Consider the following 17,648-nt stretch of genomic DNA (forward strand, 5'->3'; position numbering starts at 1 on the left):
CCGGTAGCAAAACGGCGTTCCGGAAAATCATTAGCCCGGTTCCAGGGGAATGGGAAATCACACCGGATCCTATCTGGACCGTGCGTGCGTGCGTGCGTAGGTCGGGCGCTATTTACACCACCGGAACGATAGCGTCAAAATAGGTGAACGATGAACACAGCGGGGGCAAGCGCTGGGCGAAGACAGAAGTGAGGGGGGAAGTTATCATCGTGGTCGTGTCATACCCACCGTGACCCAGCGGTTCCCATCCGTGCACGGGACTATATCATTTGCCATTAGCAAAGAATCTAGAACCCATCCACTGGCCGTTACGGGAAGGATACGCGTTTCTTTCTGTACCGTGCCCGCAACAAAAAATCCTCGCCCAACATCATTAATCTTTGCCATAAAATGTACTCTTCCTTCACTGAAAGCATGTTAAGGTCTGGGCCAGCACAAAAAAAAAAACGAAGGCAAAGGATGGAAGAAATGGAAATACTGCTAGCAAGAGTGAGAAATATCTTTCCAAACCCACAACAGTGCCCCCACCCCCTTCCTTTCGATCTCCAATCATTATCATCTGCATTCATTCGCTATCAGAACTCATTTATTTGCGGTTGAGGTGTTTTTTTTCCCCCCTTTTGAGGTGCGAAAATTATTCATCTCATGCCTATCCCCTGCCTACAGCGGTCTCAGCGGACCATTTTTGGGAGGGTTGTGGGGGTTTAAGAATTGTTCAGAAAACAATTAATCGGAACGATAATGATTGCTGAGGGATTTTAGCTAAGACAGCTTTTGATGGAGAGGTGTAAATTTGGGGGAAATTTAGAAATCATTTAACGATGGTTAGTAGTGGTCAGTAGTAAACGATTCGAGTAAGCAGCTTGATCCCTCTTGCGATGAGAGTGTGTGTGAGCACCAATCAATTCAGATGAATGGACAGGTAAATGGTGAAATAATCAGGAACATTATTGGAAGAATGCTGCTAGCAAGCGTCTCGTGTTGAACTGGAACTACTCTTCCTTTCTCCTAAGACATGAGCAAGGTGTCCTACTAAAAGTCCCAAGATCCGATAATGAGTTGCTGTGAAAGGAATTCAACCACTTTCTGGTTAACGATTAAAACTGATCAGCAAGCATAGAGCATTCAATGGTGGTTCTGCCCCTTCCCGATGGAGTGTTCTTAACGAACCAGATGATCTGCAAGAAGATTTTAATTGTGGTGCAGTGCAAACCTTGTAGACATTTCACCGTAAAATTGAACTGCTGATCAGCTGCAAGCGTCCTTTTAGCTCTCAAAAAGCATCTCGCACCGTCGTCTATTAGAGTACACACAATAATCAGCATCCGTTATATAACCCGCAATTATTTGCGACAGCAATGGGTTGACCTACCGGTGGAAGAACCTTCCGGGAAGAATTGCACAGAACCAACCGAAGACGTTCGTATCATTCCGAGCTGTATTCGATTAATCACTACGTGACAATCGCTTCGTTTCGGTCGTGAGTTAAACTCCGGGCACTCGCCACAGAGTCGCCGTCCTTCAAACGCACAGCCATGGTCCGATGGTCACTGCTTCGTCACTTCGGGCGCAGATACCAACCGGTGATGGTTCTTCTGCCGGCTGGCCTAGCAAAGCTCGATTATAATTTGTCCTACAGGCGAGGGAGGGGGGGGGGGGGGGGGGGGGGTGATAATTCCCATCCGGACGTGCTCACGTAGCCCGAGTTGAGATACTTCCGGATTATGAAATCATACCTTCGCTACACCTCTATTCCCACTCATCCAGAATCGATGCGCTGGATGGTTGGCTGGATGGTCAAGCAAAGCATTGTATCTTGCAAAGTAGCAGCAGCAGCCACTCACTGATAAGCGGACGTTTCAAAACGTGGCGGATGAGAGGCTTTTTTTTGTCAAGAATACACCCCTTTTTTTCACAAACCTCTGCTACACTGCGTCAAGTTCGTTAGAAATCGTTAGTTGCGTGGGGTTAGTACACACACACACACACATACGTACACATTTTCAGCCCCCACGGGCGTCTTGTTTTAACGCGTGTGATGATTGATTATACCGCCTATCAATCATAGGTCGGCACCGCGCTGTATAACCCAGAGAGTAAAGGTTAGCAATAACGTACGATGGCCGCAGTATCACTGGCAAGGCATGTATTCGACGTATATCAGACGGCAGGCGGTGACAGCATCAAACGGTACGGCACAAATGAGCAGCAGAGACGCTATCAGACATCACAAAGGTAGCACGCAAAGATAACGCAAGGGCGAGTGTACGACTGTGCGTCAGTGTGTGTGTGTGTTTAAATTGAAAGGCCGCTATTTGTTCGCTTCTAATGCTACAGTTAACCGTACATTGTGCGCATTTGTAGAACATAATGGACGTTCTCGATATGAAGAACGAAATTGAAAATCCTGGTCACGGCACCAACACGTAAAACCGCATTAAGTCTAGAACCTATTGCTTTTCTATGTTGGGAAAAACATATTGGCAGTGTTTTTTTTTTTATTTCACCATCACCTTATTACCATCGGTTAATGAGGCACGTATTACGGGGGGGTGCCTATCGCTTGGTAACGTAATCATTAGTCTGTTCTTTTTCCATCTAGGTTTTGTTGATACACGATGTGTGTTGTTTAGTCGATAACACTATTTTTTGTTGCGTTCATTCCATGCATGCATGCAGCAAAACATGCACATGCTATTTTAACAACCCCCACGGTGCACACACATACTTGCACTCCGGACCTTCCATCGACTGCATTAGCGATCAAAGCAGAGAGCTCCAGCGATGGATCGGCAATCGATATGACGAAGGCGAGGTTAGTTGGCAGACGGTGCGGGATGGATTCCAAGTTATTCCAATCTCTGGGTTGTATCCATCGCCTTCAAGAATGCTTCCCAGCTACCCACTCAATCCGGCACGGCAAGGAGTAGTAGAAGCAACAACAAAAAAAAGCTATAACGTCGAATGTCATCAAGTGCCAACCATGTTAGTGGCAATTGGTGCTCTCTGTTCGTACATGAGGGGATGTATCTATAACATACGTACTTTGTCAACCAACACACACGTACAACCACCGGTACGCTCAAATGGAGGTACCATATGTTACTGGTATCGAATTTCTTCCACGCCACGTTGCCTTTCCCGCGCGTCGTCGGTTAATGTTCGCTCCTGGAACTACTTCGCTTTGCTCCATTCACCATCGTACCAACAACCCCGGGAGCCAAATACCACGCGTTGACGGTGGTGTTATCCTGCCATAGTTCGTCTAGTGTTGCGCGCATTACAGTGATAACATTTGCCGTAAAGCGAATGTGCCTTCAAATCGGTTTATGCGATCCTGCCATTACCTCAATATATCGACGACATTGACGGTGCCTGGGTCGGGCAATATCGTCCGAGGCGTAACACGTTCAACTTCGCACCGATTGAAGATGAAGCGCTTTCGGGCGAAGCGTGTACGTGTGGCAAATGAAGTTTGTTCCCTTCGATTTCATGATTACGGGTGTTTTGCTGCAGGTCTACAGAATAGACATTCAAGTTTCAATTTCGATTCGCCATTCTGGCACACTTGCGCCTAGAAACGGAGCTCAGTTTTAACTGAGTTCCAATTTATTATCAATGGAAACGCTTGATAAATGTGGAAAATAATAGATTCTTTTAACACAATCGCTGTCTCCAACGTTAATCAAAAGCCTTTATAAATCAACCCAACACTGTTGTGTTATAACTTACCACGATGCCTTAAGAAACGTCAAAAACATCTCCATTTTCCCAACAAACCTTAATTCACACTGTCCATCCGCAATCGTTCTCGCCCGCTCCAAACACTAAAGTCGTTACGTATTCATTCTTCTTCCGTTACAGGTAAGCTTCAGCAGTCACGATTCAGCACGCGCCTCTACTGTTTTCCTCGCCAAAAGTCACCGGGTAAGACGAAACGCTTGAGCTGCCTCGGAAGAAATAATCCGCTAAAAACTGCTCAAAAGTCACTCCATCGTAGTCTTCACCACCGCGCCACCACCGCCTGGCCAGTATGCAGATTAACAATTGAAAGTTAATGTAGTGTAACAGTGTCCGTGGTGGGTAAAAGGACACTAAGCGACGGAACCCTTTTGTCGCTCCGCTTTTTACTGTGGTGTGCCGATAATTGCTGATACAATCTCTCCTCCAGCTTGGGGTTAACGAAGTGGACGGGTTGTCCTAGGGTTGAAATGACCGCCACCAACAGTTCACGTTGAGTTTTATGGGAGGTCGTGCGGAGCACGAACAATCCTCTTTCCTTCTCAACCGTACAGGAAGTAGGAAAGATTTATTCAGCATCACAAATTAGCTGCTGTTTTCGACGGAAAAAGGTTTCGTGCTGGAATATTTATGCTGCAGCATGCACAGAAAAATCACAACCCGACAAAACAACAGCTGTGGATCAAATTTAGTAATGAAAGCCACGAATTTACAATAACTAAAATCGATTCGCACCCGACCAGCGCCTATGGCCAGTCAATCTGTTGCGGTTTTACTTCATTAGTTGCTTAAACCAGCAACATATTACACATAGACTAATAATTCGCCAAACCGCAACCGCCAAACCATCCGATGTGCGGCTTTTCATTTTCTGCCCAAAAACCGACCTTACTTAAAAAGGAAGCAAACACGGAAAAAAAGCTTCCACAACCAGCGTGCGGCCGGGCGAGATGCAAAGTGTGAGAAAAATACTAATGAAAATCTGGCCATTATTTTGCACCCGTGCACCATCCCCGTGCCCCATACGGGGGGGAAAATTCCCGATTTGACACGGAAGTCAGACAGAAACATCTCGTTTCTCAACCTTCTCCATCTATCGCATGATCTTTCTATGCTCCCTCTATCTCGTCCACCGGATCCTTCTGCCACTGTCTGCGACCCCCCCTCCCCCCCCCCTTCCCGCTTTGTCTATCAAATTATTAAGATAAAGTTTTGAAAATTATATTTCCCACGCCCCCCCTCCCCCCCCCCCCCCCCCCCCCCCCCCCCCGTCCGACGCTAATCTCATTTTTATCATATTTTATGCAAAAGTTTATGCGCAACCTTTCCCATGGACGGGCCGCGCCGGTACGTGGAACAGCGCTGGACGTGGAGAATCCGTGCGAGGACTAGGCAGACCGCCGGAAGCTTGTACCGTGTGCGTATCTGTTCCGTGCTTGAGGGCTATCGTTACGATATGCTGGCTGATAAGCGAAAAGTGCTTTGAAAGTATTTTTGCGGGCAGGCATCTTTGCTTCCGTGCGGTTTTTTGGGCGGGGTCTAGGACCAGTTTCCACTGTTGTGCCCTGTTTTATACCTCACGAGTGTGTACAGTTTGCTGCAAATTTGTGAATTTGCTGATTAAACAAACACGGTGACACGGTAATGAGAACGAAATCAGGGCCCGTATCGGCCGTTTGCTGCTCCATGGAACGATGCGAACGTGTGGAGGCCTTTGCTGCTCTGGTCCCTGGAGCGCATGAAGTAGCTGAAAAATTATTCGTAAACACTGCCGACATGTGTCACAGGCTTTGGACGGCAATCGGTGCAGATGACATATCTTCCAGGGTGGATACGGACTTCATAAGTCCTACGCAAATTTCTTTGTCTTAACTCACCTCCTGAAAACGACTGCACTGGCGAGAACCAACTCCACTTAATACATCCACCCAATGCTGACCTTTCGAGGGGCCGCGAGCTAATAATAAGCACAAACCATCCATGCTCGCACCAAAAATGTCTTCGAACCTACACCGCTGTACGTGTTCCTTTTGGGCGAACAACCCACATGCGGCCGTGGGCCTTTCGAGCTTGCCCGTTGCCCTGCGGATTTCGTTTGAATTTCTCGGCACGTAGATCCGCTTAATTCTAATTTAGAGATCTTACAATTCCATCCACAAAAATGAAGATTACGATGGAGAGCGGACGTACGCAGCAACATTCTACACATCCTTCGCTCCCTCGGCTAGCCTTTGGCCGGGAGCTCTTCACACCGACACGCCGGAGAATGATGTGAAAATGCCATCCGCTTTTACCGCTTTTGATCCTTTCCGTTTGGTACCGTTGGGCGGTAATTTCCGTTCGCGAACCGACCAACAAACGCGTCGGACCCAGAAGCGCATGGAATGGATCCATTGCTTCGGAATTTGCCAACCCTTTGCTTCGCTGGGTTGTGACCTACGGGGGTGGTACGCTGGTGGTGCCTACGTTTCCACCGAAGAAACTGACACCCATCCGGCAGTGTGATGGTAACGGCGAAGAAGAATTACCAGTGCAAAATGGCAGAAGAATTTAATGAAAATTTTCTCAGCTTTCGCTCCCATTCTATATGAGGATTGTTGCCTCCCTACCCTGCTGCTAGTTCCTCGAAACGTCCTTCTCCGTTCAAACTAGCAAAATAAAAAAAAAAACCTCGTTGCAGATAAAACGAATGATCATAAAAAAGGACAATTTTCTTACCAGGCAGCAGCAGCAACGGCAAAGACAATGAATAAAAGCTTCACTCGAAGAAGGAAAGGCACACACACACACTGCATATGCGATTTGTTCTACTCCACGGGGATGCCGATTATGCTGATGCTTTTCCCGCCGCGAGTACAAGCCTGCAAAACAAAAGGGCGTCCAAAACTCTCCCAGTCGGCAGTGAAATGCGGGCAAGCGACAGACCAAACAGTGCGAGCGAGACACAAAAGCGCTGGCGGCGAAAGATACTGCCCGGAACGGTACCTTCAGCGATTGAGGCGCTTTTGTCGGTGAAATGCGAAGGAAATCGGGAACAATGCCGGAACAATGCCGGAAGTTGGATCTTTATTGTATGGAATAAATTTCCTTTTGCTTATGCCACGACCCGTACAACCATCCCTGTCATTCGCACCCCATCATTGACGTTTTCTTCGGTTGACACTTTCTCTTGCTCGTTCCCAGTTCCCGCGGTCCCCCACTTCACAACACCCTCAGGACAATGATGCGTGGGTGGAGGGTTTTCGCTACCCGCTGCAGGCTGCGAAACGGGAAAAGGGGATTAGTGTGGTGGGGATGGACGGGAACGCTTTTCCACCCATGGTTGCGAATCAGTTCTGCCAAACACATCCGGTTTAGAGCAGCTGTGGGAGTAGGGTTTCGTTGGGGTGCGGAAAATTTGCTCCCCAAAATCTCGTCCAACTTTCGTCCTAAAGGCGTTACCGGGGACATATTGGGGATGTGGACACTAGCGAAGATATGCTTCGCTCTTTATGCAACGATTTCACACCTCTCCCCACCGAGTTTGGTTCGCGTGTGTGTGTGTGTGTGTGTGTTTGGTGTGGCCATCCATACGACTAATCCACGGCACGGCAAAACGTTTGCAGCCCGGACGAAACCCCGGCAATACACAAGATCCGATTGTTGTCACCGTTTGCTCTCGCTATGATTATTCGCATTTCGGTTGGCAAAAAAAAGCTTCCTTTTTCCGTTGCCCGTTGCAAACTCCTTCCGACTCGTTACACGTGTGGCCCACACACGTGTGTACGTTGCTGTGCGTGTGTTTGCCTTTGATTCGATTTTCAAATTTAGTCGGTTTGTTCATTCCGTACAGCTAGCAAATTGAGCAGCAGAAATAAAGTATAACACGTATCGCATCCCATTCACCCGGTGGAAAATCTGTCACTACCAGCATATTTAAAAAAAAAAGGATGGTTCGTTGGATTCAGCCATTTTTCCACCCCAATCCAAGCGTGTTTTTTTTTTTGCTTATTGCGGGGTTGGCATCCGCAGGGTGCGTAAAATACAAGCCGAGCCGATGTTTTGCGGAAAATGTTATAAAATAAAATTTCAAACTCGGAAATGAACGGGAAGGTTCGATTTTTTGATTGTTTGCGTTTCGTTTCGTTCGCAAGGAATTGTTCTTGTTACGCTTACTTACGCTGATAAGATTATACGTGTACGAAATATGAGCCCCATCGAGTACTGGAACAAAACCCAGTGGAAACGGGTGAAAATAAAGTTAGACCGAGAGCGTACGAAAGGAATCCTTTGGAGGTGGACTGAAAACGCACACGTGTTTTTTTTTTTTGAAGAGCAAAGAAAAATCCACTCTGAAAATGGATTAGAAAGCGCAAAACAATAGCGGATGGCACGGGGACAATAGCGCGGTTAAGCACGGTGCTGGTGCCACTTCCGGATGGAAGCGTCAGCTGAATGGGGGGGATGAACAAAACATGAATGCGCACACGATCCTAACGAACCAACCCCGAAGAAAACCTCACGGCACGGTGCCACTTGAAGTTGCTCTGCGATGGCCCAGGCGCAGCCACGCTTTGTGCACAGATTGTTTTCCAACAGAGACGTAGCGTCATCCCCAACCTATGCTGGAGTCAATGCCGTAAAGCCGTTAATATTCATTCGGTTCTACCTTTCATAATCTTCAAACGCACTCGCATTTTCGTTTACTAATGCAACACATATGGTGAGCAAGAGCACAGCAATCTGGATTCGGATACAGCCGACACTTCCAACGAAGCCTGGCGACAGTTTACGCTGTGTGTGTTAAGAATATGGCAGAATAGACATCAAGTTAATGAAATTTATCTACGCTGAGGAGCATACTACTGAAGCAATTTTTAAAAAAAGTCTAAAAAACCTTATCAGATATTAAAACCCACTCTCAATAGTCCTCAAATCTTGAAAACAGAAATGTATAATTTGTATTTAGCTTTTCCGCGGTGACGACAGCTAAGTTTTAGCTTGCAAAGCAGTCGCAAATGAAGGAAAGATTTCACTTTCGTCTAAAAGAACCACTTCAACTTGAAGAGCAAATATAGAAATGCTTCAAACTTTTGGGGCAGATCATACCTTAAACTTTCAGTTTGTATTTGTCAAATAATCCAGGTACCGGGCTATATCATTCTGAACAGGTTCGTAAAGGACATAGCATTTTGACATTTTTTTTTTGTCAAACGCATATTGCGTTTTGACGTTTCCAGGCTTATCCGCCTACAGCTCCCCATACAAATGACACGTCACATGAAGCCTAGGAAAAAGGATTAGATTGTTTTTATTAAATGTTTTACAATGTATTGTTTCAATTCAATTGAATTTCTTAAATGTAATCGAGTTTTCTCAAATTGTGGTTCCGAAAAAAATATCCCTTACGTCATTCTTTACGTCAAAATGCTATGTCCATTATGGATCTGCATAGAATGACACAGCCTGGTACATGTATTATTTGACAAATAGAGGCTGAAAGCTTAACTTTTCTAACTTATGGTATGATCTGGCCCATTTATAGACTTCCAATTTCGACACTATAATGCAAAATTTCAGTTAAATGCCATTTTCTAGATTTTTTTTTTACAGCACACACTGTAAAAACACTCGAACAAGCTCTGGTTTCCCACTTCCCGTTTCATATCGAGCGCACAAGTGGCAAACAAAACTGATTGTAGAGAGCGAAAGGCAGAAAGAAAAAGTCTCCGAGCTCGAAATGCGATTCCACTCGCAGTGAGAACCGTAACCACCGACGCGTTTTGGGACAACTTCCGCGTTGGAAGCAATATTCAATTATGCTCCTCGAATACCGCCGCACCACACAGAATCCAAACCGGGATGGCTCAATAGTACAAAACGTTTAATTGATTGAAAGCATTCAATTTGATTGAGCAGCATTTAATAGCATTTTTCGGATGGCTTTTTTTTTGTTGCTGCTGTCTTCTCATACCCTTTACTTATGGACTTAACTACTACCGCCCATCGATCAGGAGGGAACACGAGGATGCTCTAGCGGTTTGTACGTCGAATGTGGTTTTCCTCTTGTTCCGGTGGGTGAAGGGGGAAGCCCTCTTACCGCCAGTGTTGAGGTTTTCCACGTCCTGTAGGAAATTAGAATTGCGAAACTAATTTGACATTTCTAAGTGCGGGATGAGCTAGAGAGAGAGAAACATAGGGGAAGAAAGGTCAGCGCTGTTGTTGTTCGGAACCATTTTCGGAACCTATGCCGAAACGATCCCGCTAAATGGCGAAGGGAGGAAAATGGTTTGCTAACAAAAAAAAGACAGGAAAATAACAGGTATCTTCACTTTCTGACCTCCGTCATTTGTTGCTGACAGTCCTGAAGAGCGGAAAGTCGCGAACAAGTTTAAGAAACCAGGAAATAGCTGCCTCTGCCCACACAAATGCTCACACTCACACCAACTTAGGGACGTGAAAAAGGAAGGAAAATCTGTTACGGCTGAAAGAAAATGGTACCGAACACAGCCTATTTTAAAGTCTCTTTGGGCGTTCATGCAGCGTTTTGTGTGCTTTTTTCTGTAATTGTGTAATTTAATTCGTTTTTTTTTTCTTTCCTTCGCCACTCATTTCCCGCTGTCTGTGGGAGTTTAGACTGTAAAGGATGCCTTCCTATTATTCATTTCTTCTGAGGCTAATACGAAATTACAGATATATCTGTTGCACTGAATCATTTCTGCCGCTGTCCCGGGTAGTCATTTGTACACTTACTTTTACATAAACCGTAGATGGTCGTCTATCGATTAGACAAACTTTTACCAACAAAACCTCAGCAACAACGTTTGTGGTGAAATTCCCATTTTTCGTCCCCCCCCCCCCCCCGGTATCACTTGTTTGCATCTGGGCATAGTCCGTCCGTCTTGCCAGCTTGCCGCAAAACCTTAACCTTACCTGATGGATTACAAACAGCGCCGCAGGACACAACGCAATCTATAAACACCGGAGCACTCTTTCCTTCCGGTCACGTCCGTGTACAGCGTTACGTGAATATTTATGCCTACTTTTACAGGGAAGCATTCCGAAAGCCCGGGCCAACTTTTGCGCGAACCGGCGATGGGGGAGGGCGATGAATAAAAGAGCAGCAGCTTTTAGATGTTGAAAATTATGTTTTGGTTTAGATTGCGGAAGCACAACAACAACAACAACAACAACATAAAGTCCCCACCCACCACCAGGTGGAAAAAAGGGTGTAATCGATTAATTAAATCACAACACCGAAGCAATAAAAGTTGCTAAAGTGGTGGGTTTTTAAAATAAACGGCGTCAGATTTACAAGGTTCCTCCGGCGGCACAACCGGGCGCAGCTCTGCCTTGCTCCGGCGGTTTTTGCTAACCCCGTGGAAAAGCCGGGCCAATATGCCATGCCATTTTCATTCGGGTCACCGCCGGGGTCGGGTCGGGAGCGTACGGCACACGGATACATCTGGACAAGGGTCGTGTCATTTCCGTGAAGCGTGAATCGAAAATAAAAACCAAACTCCCCCGGTGGTGACCTTCCGCGCACCGCTCCACGGCGCTGGTCTTTTAGCGGCTCTCCCTTCAAGTATCCTTTTTCTGTTTCCGTCTTTCCCGGTCCCACCTTATTCTTCCCGTTATATTCTTCGACACTTGGTGCTGAAAAGTTACCGGTACATAATTACCAACAGGTAGAACGGGTATCTGCCGCGCGCTCCATTACGGGGTCCAATAGTATTGCTCCAGTAACGGGCGGAAAACGGGGATTCGCAATCTTAAGGGTGGTGCGGACGGAGCTCCATGGTGGGAGCTGTCTAATTATGATAAATTTCCTATAAACTTTATGCCCACCCGAAAAAGGTGAAAGGTTGAGTGCAAATGTTTGTTTGTGACCATTTTTTTTGTCTTCTTCTGTACGCTCGCGTTTCACCGTTCGGGTTGGAAAACTTCCGACATCGAAAGTTCAGTGACACGCAAACGTTTTTTTTTTTTTTAGCCAACATTTAGCACATCTGTTGGGCTGATGTTGCACAAAACATAACTTTCGGTCCTTCAGGGACTTATGCAGGTTAGCAGTCCGAAAAAGAGTTTAATTTATTGGGAAAACCAGCATAAACAACCCCTCTGTCAAGGAGCTTTGTTGCGCAGCTGGCCTGTTTTCAATGCAACCCTCTCTGGGTTGAATTGCCTTTAAATGTGGACCCATTTTGGAAGGCACCTATTTTCTTATCAGTTTTATTATTTATCTGTTGGTGCTTTAATCCTTATCCGGGCATTTGACAAATCCACCAAATCTATCGATCGCTTAAGCATCGAGTTTACTGCCATCGTGCCGAAATTGTCTCCGGCAACATTTCCCCTCCGAAGCATTGTTTCGATTTCCGCATTAAAACTGTTTCAGTATTAAGACCCCCCCCCCCCGGTATATATGTATATGGTCGCTTATCGGCCAGTGGCAATAGCGTACCGATGATCGGTACGCATATACGCACGACAACCATGAATCATTTACGATTATGGCTGCCAGTGACATCGATTGCCGATTGTCGTCATCATAAACGTTAACCGTTCGTGTACGTATATATTCGCAGCGTACCACGCGCCTTACCCCACTCCGGGCGGTTCCCGCAGCAGCGGACGAGTGCATTTGGGCCGGGAAGGGATGGAATGGGCATTTGGGAATGATTTGACATTCGCCAACGGGACGCCATTATCGAATGTACAGCTTCCTCGAACCGCTGGCAAAGCAAATGTCCCGAGTAGAAGCCACGATACGGGGGTTGTTTCGCCGCCCCTAACGCCCCCCCCCCCCCCCCCTCCCCCGCCGAAAGCTTTGCGGTGTGGTTAATGCGAAAGGTTTCGGTTTGGCACGAAAATTGCAGTTGACACCCTGCAGGGCGTGTGATGCCGTAGGGAGCCCTTCCTTAATGTGCAGCAGGCGTAGATTTTAAGGGTATTTTCGGTGTGTGGCCTACACGTAGTGCCTGCCTTAATAGACGTATGACCGATTCAATCCGCTTTTGTTGCACTGTGACCTCCTGCTGATAGCGAAGAGTTGGAATGCGTGGTGCGAAGCGATCGGGAGGGGGCTGCTCCCTTTGCATTGACCGCCCCAAAATGTAACGAACCCCATTGTCGGCCATTTGCGGGAGTTTTTATTCGTCCAAAAATTGGTCCGTGTGTACGGTTGGTCATTTTGGATGGCCGATTTGTTGGGTTTGTGTGTGGTACGACTTTCCCACCCCTCAACTGCGTCAACCCCGTACCCTGTGGTCAATTACTTTTTTATGAAGCCTCTATGTACTTAGCTCTGTGGAAGGGGCTGATACAGAACGTGTGATAACAAATGACATCTCCACAACGGAGATGCTCTGGCTTGTCAAGCTCTAATGTGTGCCACTGTGGAATTGTTTGGTTACTTTACGAGTAATGAACTTGTCGACTCGGCTATAACATTTGTAGTTCATTACACTAATCACGACAATTTTTTCCACTCCAACTACTACAACACCACACATCTATTGCAATGTGTTGATGCAAATTGAAATGTACTTTACAAAACCGTATTCCCCCTTAGGTTTGCTTTGCAAATGCATAACGCAAATAATTATTTCCATTCTAGTTAATGTTGAAGACCTTAAGAATCTATCTGTTTGTCTGATTCTACGCATCCGCTGCTCATTCATTCCTTATCAATTTGCAGCCTCGCTATAGGCGAACACATTGATTTACGTCAAGAGGCAAGGGCAACGGCAATACTGTCACCATCGTAAATTCTTCGGTAAAATTTCAGTAATGCGTGTAGAACGTCGTGGTTCTTATCACCCCTACCGTTACGACTGGCGATTAAAATGGTTCGCTTAAGTTTCTGTTTGTTCAATCTGTAGTTGCCCATTGGAGGAAGTCAACATTAATTTCATTTTGAAGATTAAATGAGACGTGTTAAATGCACCGAAATTTACTCCACTTTTGTAATTTAAAATTCTTTACTTAAATGTTATGCCAATTGCACATTTTTGTGATATTGTATCTTTTTTGTTTAACTTACGTGATGAAAGTTTTTTACCCTGCGAAGGTTCAAAACACAAAATTTTGTCTCCTTCAAGAGTGAAAACCCGTCTGCTTCGAACAAGCAAAAAGCAATTTTGCATCATTCAATACAACAATTTACGCACAAACACATTGTTCAGTTCGAACTGGATGAATTGCAAAAAAATTGACAAAATGATTTGGCCTTTGGCATGATGGAAATCACATCACAACTGACAGGACGGAAAATTGCAAAGGAAATGTGTCTAACGTACTTCATCACGCACTGCAGTGTGACCGCCTACGCAATTGTTTTCAGTTCTTTCATGACCAAATCTTCATCCCCTGTTTAAGAATTTGATTCCAAACAAAAATAAAACAAGTTTAAAAGTTCTGGGAAAACAAAACAAGGCACATAATGTATGGTCAAACATAATTTATGTAGTGTTAAGCTACAAAATAATAACAAGAACAAGGAACATAAGCGAGTTGTTTAAGTTTGGAGATTTTATAGCTTTAACAAGAGGTGGCATTTGTGGCATTCCATAAACTATAAAATATTAAAAATTGTTACACATTCGCTGGCTGTGAGAAAATGATGTTCTATGTGTGTGTATTGTCTATGAAGGGATTTAACAATATTTGGTAGTGTTGTGCTTAATGAATCTTTTGTGAAGAGTCTTTCATATGAATCTTTAGCGAGGAGTTATTAAGATCAGGAGACGACTCTTAACAAAAGCATAAATCCTTGAGATTTATGAATCCACGAGATTAAAATTACTTTAAATTATGTTTCGTGTGAGGTTCATGAATCTTTGAATCTTATTTATAAATTTACTAATCACAAGGATTAATGAATCGTTGAAATACGTTCAATTCAAAGTTTCATTCAGATTCATGAATCTGATTTACCCAACACTGATTCTTACTATGTTGTGACTTCAACATTCGTGACTTTGAACACGTGTGCTTACTTGAATTATCAGAATTTGAATGATTATTTTGGTGAGTAAGATGGCATCGAACTCTTTCAAACCCGTACCTTCAACAAAATGCAAGATCCTGAGAGTGCCTTGGAAGATTGCAAAAACTTAAAAACTTCAGCGGTAAGATCTAAATAAAATGTCACTTGCATAATGCGCCACTCTATTCAAATGTAGCAACAACAACCACAAAAAAACACGTCGCGCTAAAGCTCATGGGAAATACTACTAACGCACACCTGGTTTAAGTAAATCGTTCCACGTGTACCGTCACATTGACATAGGGTGAAACCGTAGTGCTCGATGAGGACAAATACAATCGAATAAATATTTTAGCATCTCCGGGCGATGTGGGGAACAAATTCCTTCGCGTTTCGTGTGGCGCACAGCCTTCGTCGCATGCTGCATACTGATGAAGGGGGATTGCCGAGCGCATACGAAGGATCCTTTGGCCGGGCGAGCTTTACTCCACCGGCTGCCGTTAAGCGCTCTGTGTGCGAAAAGCATCCGGCCGTCGACGAAGTTTTGCAGCATTCCATCCTACGCAGGGGGGGAAAGCGGCCAAGCGTACCAGACGAACGAAACGAATAGTGTGTAGTTGTCATCGGGCCGCGGCTTTCGTATGCTTGGCATGTGGTTTGTGGAACCACTTTTGAGGGAAAGCAGGAAAAATCGAACTTTTTTCAACCAACTCTCTGAGCAGATTTTGGGTGGGATGGGGGAATAAAAGAAAAGTGTCCCAGCCGGAAGGGGAGGGTGGGATAGACAACATCTTGTGTATGCGCATATCCTGAGTGCCAACGCGACGCGAGCGTTCGGCTCACATATCACACCGCTTGCAGCAAACAGCAAGGAAACCCAGCGGAATAAAGCAGATGACCATTTTTTCGCTCGTTGTATTGGTTCATATTTTTATCTCGCAACAAAAAAAAAAACACTCCACGCTGCCGAATCCCGGTCCAGACTCTCCGAAGCACAGGAATCCGGTTGAAAGAGGGCACAAAAATGTATATTATTTGATGTTATTCTTCCACGACTTTTTTCCCACCGCGATCTCTGTAAAACATCCTTGCAATTTTACTTCCACTTTTTTTTTGCACGAAAAGTTTCCTCGAAAGTTACTCCACCAGCCGAACCGATATGCCTATGTGCTTCGGTTTTAAACTTGTCCGTGTCCGTGTGTGTGTGTATGGAGCTATGCAGATGGGTGTGTGTGTGTGAGTAGATTTGTAAGTTTCAAAGTTGGTTCCCAGTTGCTTTCCATATCAGCACGTCCTTCTTTTTCTCTCGACGTTAGGAGTCTCCGCCTGGGGCCAAATTTCGTGGAAATTCGATTTGGAAAAGCATCCCCCACAAAACCCCTTGTTCCTTCCTTTTTTTTGTTGTCTTTGTTCACCCGTCACAAGGAACGAGGCGGCGAAGCGAAAAAATGTTTTATTAAAATTTTCGAATTAATCAAGCACTGGCTGTAGAGGAGGGCGGGGGGAGGGGGGGATGAATACCAGCGTCGAAGGACGACAACGGAAGCACGATGAGTTGAGACATCCCGGGCGCGCCCGTTTGCACATTTCCCGGAAGCGTGTTTCGTTGTTTCCTTCGTGTTTGGCTGGTTGTTGTGGTACCAATTTCCCGAAAACCGTTTCAGGCATTTCCCCGGCAAGCGTCTGATCTTCGACGGCGTCCGCACAGCTGAATGCATATCCGGCAGCGAAAGTAAGCGCGCTGTGTTATGGGCCCGGTCGGCCGGCGCAACACTTCAAAGCACAATAACAACTGATGCAAGATTCATTAGTTTCGTTTCCACTATTCACGCCCCGTTCGTTATTAATCCTTCGTTCGGACCGTTCCCGGCGGTTCGGCAAGTCCTCCGGTTCCAGCGAGTTTTAGTCATTTTCCCAACAGTACAATATGCTAGCGAGGAGGAGGTTTTTGACGGGGTGGAGGGTCAAGAGATTTTCTCTGGAGTATTCCAGCTTGTATGAATATAACTTTCATAGAATCTTGACAAGGACAAAACATTAAATCGAGTTGATCATCGTTTTTTTTAAATTTATTTAGACAATTTTTTCTCACAAATTCTTCCCCAAAGTTTTCCGAGAATTTTATGAAATTTTCCAAACGTTTCACTTCAAATTTGTACAATTATGTTTCCGGCAAAGCGATTGTGAGTGTTGTGTAACGCTGCTTTACTTATGATCCCCACAAACGAGCAACATTTTCCATATCGCTCCAGCGTATTATAATGGAGCCTTTAGCTGATTTTTACCGTGACATTTTGAAGATCAATTTCCATGCTTCTTGGTAATGCTATTTTTAAACTGCCCCAAATGCGGTCGAACTAATGTTGACGGTATCTGGTGCTTTTCTGTTTCTTTCGCAGTACGGACAGCGTGTGCCGACAGCAGCGTCGCCCAGCAACACGAACTCGAGCAGCTCGTCCAACACCGGTTCGCAGAGCGGCACCCTGAGCACGAGCCTGAGCAACACGACCAACACGAACAACACGATGGGTCCTAGCAACACGCCACAGCAGACGGAGCAGCTGTCCAAAACGAACCTCTACATTCGCGGCCTGCAACAGGGCACGACCGACAAGGATCTTGTCAACATGTGTGCACAGTAAGTACGGGGTCGACCATAACCATGTAAAGGCATGTGAGGGGATGAGGGAGTGGGTTGGGGGTGGGTTGGGGTAGGAATGTGGAAAAATCCTTGCAGAATAATGTCAACTCGCGAAGTCGCGAGGGCGTGTTATCTGTGCCGTGATTAGCATGTTGCCGACATGGGTGGGTTAATCATATTTTGTTGTAAAGATTGCGTCAGTCGTTTCTTTGTGTTAAACCATATTTAATGGAGATTTTGACACGGGTGGGTGGGAAACGTTTATCGCAACGTTTATATTAATAAACGCGGAACATC

General features: G+C 45.6%; 1 protein-coding gene across 1 annotated transcript in view; it reads left to right on the forward strand.

The window, feature by feature from the left end:
• The window catches only part of LOC128715936 (protein alan shepard), a 98,613-nt gene that overhangs the window by 67,031 nt on the left and 13,934 nt on the right, over positions 1 to 17,648 (forward strand). The window contains exon 3 of the mRNA XM_053810860.1: positions 17,110 to 17,348. Within this exon, the coding sequence (XP_053666835.1) occupies positions 17,110 to 17,348 (239 nt within the window). The remainder of the gene's footprint in view (positions 1 to 17,109; positions 17,349 to 17,648) is intronic.

Source organism: Anopheles marshallii, chromosome 3 (genome assembly GCF_943734725.1).
Source record: "Anopheles marshallii chromosome 3, idAnoMarsDA_429_01, whole genome shotgun sequence".
Lineage (NCBI taxonomy): Eukaryota > Metazoa > Arthropoda > Insecta > Diptera > Culicidae > Anopheles > Anopheles marshallii.